We start from the raw sequence: 10,107 nt of genomic DNA, 5'->3' as shown, positions 1-10,107 counted from the left end.
ACGTGGGGGCGAGCGCGAGGCGGGGCGCGGCGCGCGGCGCGCGAGGGGGCGGAGCGCGCGTATCGGCGCCGCGGCCGCGTGACGCGTTTTCAAATCTTCAACCGCCGCAGTCCACTCGTTTGTGCTTTCCCCCTTCCTCCTCCGCGCCTTGAAGCCGGATCTGGCCCCGGAAACTCGGGAGTCAGACGCGGTATCTGTACGGCGTGGGTGTGGTAGTCCGCGGACGCGGAGAGGCGACTGGCCCTCAGCGGGCCTCGAGGAGTCGTGTTCTCCCGGCCGCCCGGCGCGACACCCTCTCCGGACCCAGCATGTAGGTGCCGGGCGGCTGCCATGAACTCCGGAGCCATGAGGATCCACAGCAAAGGACATTTCCAGGGTATGAATCCCCTTTAATTCTTCTCTCCCCTCGTGGTTCCACCATTGATTCTGTAGCGTTCTCCTTTTGGGTCCTTTTCTTTTCTGGCTTGTGCGTCCTCTCTGTGGCCTAAAGGAGGGACCGGTTCAGGGTTTTGCCTCAAAAAGGAAACGGATGCCGGCCTGGCCCCTCGCTCTCTCGACGCTTTTGCCGCGGCCGCCAAATTCCAGGTCCAGGTGGTGCGGTAGGTTGTTAAACTAGAAAACAATGTGCGGACCCGGGAACTCACCGGGGCCCCCCACAGATACTGCGACTCCGCTCCGGGCCCTCGGAGGCTGCCGCTGGACCCGCAATTTAAAAGCAGATGTGCTCATGGTTTTTCACTTCACGATTAAATTGGGTGATCGTGGGTGGGTTTTTGGCCTTATTCTTTTATATTCTCTCATAAAGTTGAGACAAAGTATTTGTATTTCAAACATACCATTGCTGTTTGCAACATTATAGACAGAAGCAGAGCAAACTTCCATGTTCAGTCACTTAATTTGATACAACATTCCAGCCTCTAAGTTTTCCTTTTTAATTTGTATATTATGTGAGTGTGTGTGTGCACATATAGTACATAAATAGTAATCTCCAACTTTTGAACAGTGTTCTAAAAATTAAATTTTAAAGCCGTTGTTGGATGGATCTCATGTCTGTTTTCAAAGGAAATAATGAAATGAACGGTGATTTGGTTCTTCAAATGGACCATTTGGTCCTTAATATATAGACAGTCTATGAAACTAAACCTTGAGCAGTGAGGAACCTTTGAGGATTAGGTCATTCTGGGTAACAGGTTTCTTGCTTTGCTGAGTGTTTAACATTTTTAAGCACAAGTTTGGAGTGTTCAACAGAATGGCAGATGCTCCAGAAATATTTATAGAGTAAACACCCCATGGAGTTTATGTCCCAAGAAGGAAAATCTTTCAATAAGTTTTTATATACATAAAACATAAATGTATAGATATTCCCTACAGATTCAACTATTGGCTGTGAACAATAATTATTTTACAATACAGCGTCTGTTAAAACATACTTGCCATTATCCTAAGTGGTACTACAAAGAAATACACTAAAATGTTAATGACTTAAATGGGTAGGATAAAGATTTTCCCCTCTGTGATATTAATGTATAAAGAAATATTTTAAAACAGTAAAATTTCTGTCTGTAGAAAACATGATGTAATTCTAAATTTTTTAAACAATAGGTGGAATCCAAGTCAAAAATGAAAAAAACAGACCATCTTTGAAATCTCTGAAAACTGATAACAAACCAGAAAAATCCAAATATAAGCCACTTTGGGGAAAAGTATTTTACATTGACTTACCTTCAGTCAGCATATCTGAAAAACTGCAGAAGGACATTAAGGATCTGGGAGGGGTAAGTCAAAACCATAGATGGACAAAAAGGAACTATTTGTAGCTAGTACTTTATAGTACGTAATTATTTAAATTTTTCATATTGTAAAACTTATATAAGCATCAAACTTAAAATTTTTATCAGTTGTATATCATTGATGAAAAACCATCTGTTTTATGTTTTAACTTTTTGTAGCCTGACAAAACTTTCAGGTTTCTGTGATTATTAGTTTAGCATCAAGTTCATAAAATGTGAGAAGTGAGACTCCCTTGTCCTGGTGGAACTGCTAAGTGCCTTCTCGTTGTAATGTTGAAATGCTTCCAGATAGCAAAAACTCCTGGATTATGACTATTGGACAAACTACATAAATTTGCCTGGATTAGCATAACAATCAGAATGTTATTTACAGAATAAGGAAAACCTAAAAGTTAAAATAGCTCTTGACTGAGTCTCAACTGAATGCATTTCATTAATGGAACAGAATTTTGGATTAGGAATATGGAAAACCCATTTCTTTCCTACATTGAGTAAATGATTAAGAATTAGAAAATTTGGATAATATTCTAAGGTTTTCTTAGGGTTAAGGTTAATATTAAGTAAATTTTAGCAACTGTACTTAAGACTTTATTAATTTATTTCCTAATTCTTCTTGTTTAAAAGGTTTTGCTGCAGTTTGAGTTTGTCAAGGTTAACATCTTTGAATAATTTGAACAGATCCAGTCATTCCTAGAATAGAAATTTGCAGAATGTAACAGGTTCTGCAGGTTTCTTGGAATTGTTTATTGTTGTGATATTTTACTTGTCTTTGAAAAGCCATTCTACTTTTTTGCTATTCATTTTCTTAAAACGTTGTCACATACCTGTCATAGTAGTAGCATGTATCATAATGACCATATGACTGCATTCCAAAAGGTCACATTTTGTAGGCCTGCCACCATACTGACTGTACCACTATCAGGAGTGTCTTAATGTGTTAGGGACCTTAGACTTTGAGTAAGTACGCCTTCGGTTTAAAAATTAAGTACTTAAAGGTCCAGAGAAGTTAAATGACTGGCCCATGGTAGAATTAGCCTCCTAATTCCCAGGCTAACATGCTACTGCACCACTCTGCCTTTAGCAATTAATGGCTACAAAAAAGCGATCTGGTACAGTTTTCAGCTTTCTCAAATATGATGAATAACCCATTTAACCCTTCTGATCTAAATCAGTGATTTTAGATTTGTATTTTTAGCAGTGGAATCCTTCAAATGAGATCACATTCAGAAGTCCAACGTGTAAAGCCAGTAAAAAGGATACTGCTCTACATAAAACAGTATAGAAGCTAGTGCAGGGACTTGCTTGCCTTGCCTCATTTTTCTCTCTCCTCCCCACATCAGTTCCTGAGGCACTTGCAAGAGGCAAATTTTGAATTAACTTATGCTTTAGATAATAGAGACTTTTTAGTTTTATACACTTCAAATTTTTATCTTAAAATTGTGTGAAGTAGACCAGTGAAAGTGAGGAGACTATTAAGGGTATAAGTTTACAGATTTTACCCAACCAAGCTGTTGCTTTTCAAGTGAATTTGATTTATTAACTTTATTCCTTAATTTCTCTTTTAAAAATTTTTTGATCAAATTTTGATCTCCTCCTTACACTATCTTTCCAATTAGTGTTCAGAGATGTCCTCATTTCTCTCTCTAGCGCATTATTTCTAGTGCTAAAAAAAGACTTTATGAAGATCTCCCAGTGAACCATAAAGGAACTTTGACTTCTAGACACTAATTGAAGAGTTTTATATTCAACTTTAAGAACTGTTTAGTTGAATAGCTATTATGCTTATTACTTAATTTTTAGGATTACTTAGGCCCTTTATTCTTTTGTAATTTATTTTAAGATTATTACCATTGTCCTTTTTTTAATTGTTCACTTTATGCATTTGTTTTCTCTAGTATTAATGAAAACATCTTAAAACCCCATTTTTCTGGAGAGTGCACCTCTGACAAATTCAACCACAGAGAGCACAGCAGTGACGTCCAACATAATGGGGATATATCTTTAATTGTGGCGAGGAAAGTAGCTGTTACAAAGGCATCCTAACAGGACATGGAGCCAGTCACATTTAGGTTCATGTCTAAACAGTTTGGACTAAAATAAGGCAGTTGGAAGAGAATAGAGCTAAGGGAGATACCTTGCCATATCATGAACTTGAAGACCGAGTTATTTGTTTGATGTTCATTGTGACTTTTAGTAATCAGAAAATAACAATAGCTAATAAATTGAAGACCACGATAAAACTAAGTCAACAGTACAGAGCATGGTATTAGGTGTTTTGGTAGATTCGAAAATGAATCTGATGTCTATTCTTCCCGCAGGTAGAGATGGCATGGGTATAATTAATTTTAATTCAACATAGAATGTCAAGAAGAGAGAGATTACTTTCAACTGAGAAATCTTGGAGGCTGTTGTGCAGACACAATTTAAACTCAGCTTTGAAGAATGGTTATGATTTGGGCATGTGGACATTTATTAAAAAACTACTCCACTGGTGTCTCCCATATGCCAGCACTATTTTAGATGCTGGGGATGCAAAAATAAGTAAGGTAGTTTAGTCCTCTACGAATTCTCAGTCCATGGGAACATCAGGCACCTAAATAAATAATTTACAATATACCATAGTCAGTGCTTTAAAAGAAATTATGTAGAAATTGCCATTAGAATATAGAGATAGAAATGATTAACTCTGCCTTTAGGAATCATAGCACATAGCAGAGATAAAATTTGAGCTTGAAAACCTAGTAGGAATATACCAGGAAGAAGGGGCAAACTAGAGGAAAGAACATATATTTAAGATATATGTCTGGTTTGTTTGAGCAACTAATATTATAATATGACTTGAACTTGGGATTTAGATAGGGGAAATGGCAAGAAACAATACATACTATATTGAAGCCAAATTATAATTGACACTTTATTCACAACCAAAGAGTTATAACTCCATCTATAGGAAATGGAAAACCAAAAGAAATGTGTGGTACTAGCATAAGGGCAAACATAGACCAATGCAACAGAATAGAGAGCCCAGAAATCAACCCTCACATATATGGTCAGTTGATTTTAAACAAGGTGCCAAGACCATTCAGTGGGGAAAGGACAATCTTTTCAACAACTGGGCCTAGGAAAACGATATCCACATGCAAAAGAACGAAGTTATACCATTACCCTACATCATATGCTAAAATTAATTAAAAATGGATCAAGAACCATTAAACCTAAGACCTGAAACTCTTAGAGGAATGTATAGGGAAAAATCTTCATGACATTGGATTTGGTGTTGATTCCTTGGATATGATGCCAAAAGCACAAGCAACAAATGAAAAAGTAAATGAACCGGACTTCACTATCAAGAGGGTGAAAAAACAACCTACACAGAATGAGAGAAAAACATATTTGCAAATCATATATCTGATAAGGAATTAGTATCCAAGATTCATAAAGAACTCCTATAACTCAACAACAAAAAATAACCTGATTAAAAAATGAGCAAAAGACTTGAATGATGGACATTTCTCCAAAGATCTGTAAATTGCCAACTAGCACATGAAAAGATGCTCAACATCACTTATTATTAGGGAAATACAAATCACAACCACATGAGATACCACCTCACATCCTTTAGTATAGTCAATATCAAAAAATAAGTGTTGGTGAGGGTGTGGGGAAACTGGAACCCATGTGCACTATTGGTGAGATTGTAAATTGGTGCAATTGCCATGGTAAACAGCATGATCATTCCTCGAAAAATTATTAATAAAAATAGAATTACCATAAGATCAAGCAATTCTACTTCTGGGTACATACCTAAAAGAATTGAAAGCAGGGTCTTGAAGAGAGATTTGTATACCCATGTTCATAGCATTATTCACAATATCCAAAAGATGGAAGCAACCCAAATGTTATTAACAAATGGATAACAAAATGTGGTACATACATACAATGGAATATCATTCAGCCTTGAAAGGAATGAAATTCTGACCCATCGTACAATATGGGTGAACCTTGAAAACTGTACTATATGAAATAAGCCAGACACAAAAGGACAAACTATAGGATTCCACTTATATGAGGTACCTAGAATAGTCAAATTCATAGAAACAGAAAATAGAATAGATATTAAAAGGGGCAGGGGAGAGGGGAGAATGAGAAATTAATGTGTACAGAGTTTCAGCTTGGAATGATGAAAAAGTTCTGGAAATAGATAGTGGTGATGGTTGTACAACATTATGAATATACGAGTATTTATTGCCACTGAATTGTACACCTAAAAATGGTTAAAATGGTAAATTTTATGTTATATTATCCCAATTTAAAAACCATGTAGGAAATGGGACTTCTCTTGAAAAAATGGAACCTCTGGCAGTGCTAGGGCCACATATTGATGAAAACGAAGGAAGTATTTGATGTGTAAATTGTTCGTGTATATTCCTGCTGGCCTTTGTAGGCATTTGAGTTTGTGATTCCTGGATTAAATAAATGTGGATACTTTATTTACTGGTTAATGAAAATGTTGCTTAGAAGGAAAAAAAGAAAAAAGGAAGTAGTGGTTTGTATTTAACCAAGGCGGCCACTGGTCTTAGCAAATTCTGCTTATTGCTTAGATGAGATTAACTCATCTGTTAATTGCTTTGCTTTTATTTATTATCCCCATTCATAATGTGAGGCCCCGTAGAAATTAGAACTGTTTAAAATATTTTAGAAGTCTTTGATTTATGCAAATAGTTAATGATTAATAGTACTTATTTCTACTTAGTTTAATTTTCCTGCTTGTGGATGGGAGTGATCTTCAATAATATTGACTTTGGTACATGTACTTATAAATTCAGGCACTTAAAGTAGTGGTTTACAAACATTTTAGTAGGGAAATTCTCTTCAGTCTTACAATCTTAAGGGTAAGGATTCCCTCCTTCCCGTTAGTTGAAATCTTATGGGAAGATGTTATAACTATGACTGAACTGTGCTGTTCAACACGATAGCCATTAGCTTTATATGGTTATTTTAAGTTTAAGGTAATTAGAATTAAAGAAAATTTAAAATTCAGTTGCTTAATCACATTAGTTACATTTCAAGTACTCATTAACCACAGGTGGCAAGTTGTTATCATATTGGGCAATGCTGATAAAGAACATTTCCATCATTGCAGTAAGTTCTACTGCACAGTACTGATTTAAAGTATGGGTTTGAATCAGAATACCTGTGTTCAAATTCTGTTACTACTGTTGTAACCTCAAGTAAGTCACTTTACTTCTCTTTAATTTTCTTCTCCACAAAATGTGGATAATTATTACCATGGGGTTGTTAATGTGTATTAAGATAATTAGGATATATATAAAACACTTGAAAAATAGTATCTGGTACATGCTCTTGTGTTGTTATTGGAATTCCCATAGTACTTCCTCAGAGCTCTAGGTTCAGAAGAATACGGTATAAAAACTACAAATTTACAAAATATTAAAATGCCTCAAATTGGCATTTTACTTGAGCTTAGCATATGAAGCAGTTTGTGGTTTGTGACTTACTTAAAAATACTTTGTTTTCCTTTAGCGGGTTGAAGAATTTCTCAGCAAAGATATTAGTTATCTTATTTCCAATAAAAAGGAAGCTAAATTTGCACAAACCTTTGGCCGAATTTCTCCTGCACCAAGTCCAGAATCTCCATATAATGCAGAAACCACTTCACCTCATCCCAGCCATGATGGAAGTTCATTTAAGTCTCCAGATTCAGTAAGTCTCTTAAATATTCTTTGAGATTCTCAGAGAGTCTGTAGCCTGAGGATCGCATGATTTTCAAGGTCAGGCTAACAGCAGAATTCACTTAGGTAGAACAATATCTACGTTGTGGCTTTCCAGTCCTTAAGAAGGTTGGAAAGGTGGTTTTTCTCCTAATGATACTTGTGTACTCTGATTCCTAAAATATACCCTTGCAGTTAGGGATGGCTTTTATTTTTTAGAGTAATTTACAACTAAAAAGTAACAATGGATCATTATTTTAAAGAAAAAATGGAGGGCCGGCCAAGTGGCGTGTTGGTTAAGAGCTGGCTTGGGATGCCAGCTCTGTGTAGCAGGGCTCCGGTTTGGATCCCACATGAGGGCCAGTGACACTGCCCTCTACAGCTAAGATGCTGAACAACAGCTCAACCTGGAGCTGGGATGCTGTGTCGTTGGCAATGGCATAGGCTGCAGCCCCTGCTGCAGTGGGCTGCCATAAGCTACTGTGTGTGGCCGGCAGCCAGTGTGAATGGCCAGCAGCTGGTGTGAGCTGCCAAGAGCCGCTGTGAGCGGCCGTCCAGAGGCCGGTGAGCGACTGCCTCACCCGGGAAGAGCGCAATGATAATACCAACATGGGCCAGTGAAGCGGCGTCCTCCACAACTAGACTGAAGAACCAAAGAACAGCAACTTGTCTTCCCCGATTCCCCAACACTGTTCCCCTCTCCCAATTCCCCAATAAAATCTTTTTTAAAAAAAAGAAAACATGGAAACCTTTTTTGTTTGTTTCAGAGCAGGATTTAAGGAAGTGTGGATAGAGGCCTAATCCAACCTGTTGCTTATTTTTTATAGCCTACACGCTAAGCATGGTTTTTACATTTTCAAATGATTGGGGTAATCAAAAGAATATCTTGTGACAAGTGGAAATTGTATGAAATTCATATTTCATTGTCCATAAGTATTATTTTATTGGCACATAGCCATAAGCCATTTGTTTATGTATTGATTGGCTGCTTTCTGATGTAAAGGCAGAATTGGATAGTTACCACAGAGACGACATGGCCTGCAGAGCCTAAAACATATAATATCTGGCCCTTCACAGAAAAAGTTTGCCAACCCTTGGTCTAGAATTACTGACATCATATCCCTACCACTCCATTGCCAATAAGTTGGAAGACTCAGTGAAGGATAAATTAAATTGATTTGATGGGGTGTGAAGAGGGGAAGAGATTGAAAAATAAAAAATATCATTTTTTGATTGAGATACAATTACATGATTTTTAAGTATCCTCAGTTTATCTACTGTAGCCATTTGGAAAGCAGGAAAATTGTCAGGGGAAACAAAAGAAATGAGTTATATAAGCGGTATCACTTGAAAAAAGACACATAAATATGTAGAAGAAAAAAGTCAAAAGTAGAGTAGACCAAGGAAGACTTATTCTTTTAGTTAATGCTTTATTGGAAGAAAGGAATAGATTATGCACCAGTGACTAATTCCAAATTAATTGTTGCTCAGCATTTTAACTTCCTAGTGTTTTATTTAAAAAGTGAAATAGCATGTAAAAACTATATATATTTTATTCATATTCTTAGATCTTCAGTTTAAAGGCAAACTAAGATGTAACTTACTATTTAATTATAGACAATTTCAGAGGAACCTAGCTATTTTATTTTCCATATTGAATAGAATTTACTACAAAACTGACCCTAGGGTGTTGTTCAACTGAAATTAGTTACTTCACCTAAAAAAGATAAACTTCTTAATAGGACAGCTTATTACACAGACCCTAAGAACATTACTTTTTACCATACATTTGTTTTGGTGATAGTCATTAAGACTTGAACAAATAAATGTTATCTATTTTAAATTTCATATTTATATTAAAATGTATAAATTTTTTGGATTTACTTTAGCTACTTTATCTTTTTAACCTTTTTCAAAGAGGAACTATGTTATAACTTTTTAATGTTTAACCATTTTCTGGTCTTTTATAGGTGTGTTTAAGCAGAGGAAAATTATTAGTTGAAAAAGCTATCAAGGACCATGTAAGTAAGAATTTAAAATTTTCACAGTATATTCTGTTATTAAAAACACAAGTGGAAAATAGAGATGTTCTTGAAATCTTTGTTTCCTCATTTCTAATAGGAAAAGCCTAAATATCAGCATGTATCTCAGTTTTCAAAGATCATAATCTATAGTACTTTTCATGAAGAAACATCTCCATCTTGTGGCCTTTTTAAATATTACTGGACACTTCTGAAACATCTAGCATCTTTGTATTTTTAAATGGAATAATTTATTGAAACTATTAACTGTAAGGCTACACTGTGCAGTAATTGTCAAGAATGTGGGAATATATTAAGCAGGGTTGATTTTTGAAATTCCAAAAGAAAAAACTGATGTCCTTATTGCTGTTGTAACTGTAGGTTCTGTTCTGAATAACAACCTTAGTGACATTAAGCTTCAGATTATTTTTAAATTAAGCTCATTTAAAATTGTAATTTCCTAGAAAAAACTATCAAACTTTTTTTTTTTACAGGATTTTATTCCTTCAAATAGTATATTATCAAATGCCTTATCTTGGGGAGTAAAAATTCTTCATATTGATG

At 36.0% G+C, this 10,107-nt stretch overlaps 1 protein-coding gene across 2 annotated transcripts in view; it reads left to right on the top strand.

The window, feature by feature from the left end:
* Positions 1–60: 60 nt before the first annotated feature.
* Positions 61–10,107, top strand: part of DBF4 (DBF4-CDC7 kinase regulatory subunit) — a 32,006-nt gene continuing 21,959 nt past the window's right edge. The window contains exons 1-5 of one of the 2 annotated variants that reach the window (XM_019630354.1): positions 61–376; positions 1,603–1,775; positions 7,335–7,514; positions 9,493–9,543; positions 10,038–10,106. In XM_019630354.1, coding sequence (XP_019485899.1) covers positions 331–376; positions 1,603–1,775; positions 7,335–7,514; positions 9,493–9,543; positions 10,038–10,106 — 519 coding nt within the window. In that variant the 5' untranslated portion in view covers positions 61–330. The remainder of the gene's footprint in view (positions 377–1,602; positions 1,776–7,334; positions 7,515–9,492; positions 9,544–10,037; position 10,107) is intronic. The other variant, XM_019630355.1, reaches the window with a different exon arrangement.

This window comes from Hipposideros armiger, unplaced genomic scaffold (genome assembly GCF_001890085.2).
Source record: "Hipposideros armiger isolate ML-2016 unplaced genomic scaffold, ASM189008v1 scaffold_902, whole genome shotgun sequence".
NCBI classification, from domain to species: Eukaryota; Metazoa; Chordata; class Mammalia; order Chiroptera; family Hipposideridae; genus Hipposideros; species Hipposideros armiger.
This window is presented reverse-complemented; position numbering and strand designations above follow the sequence as displayed.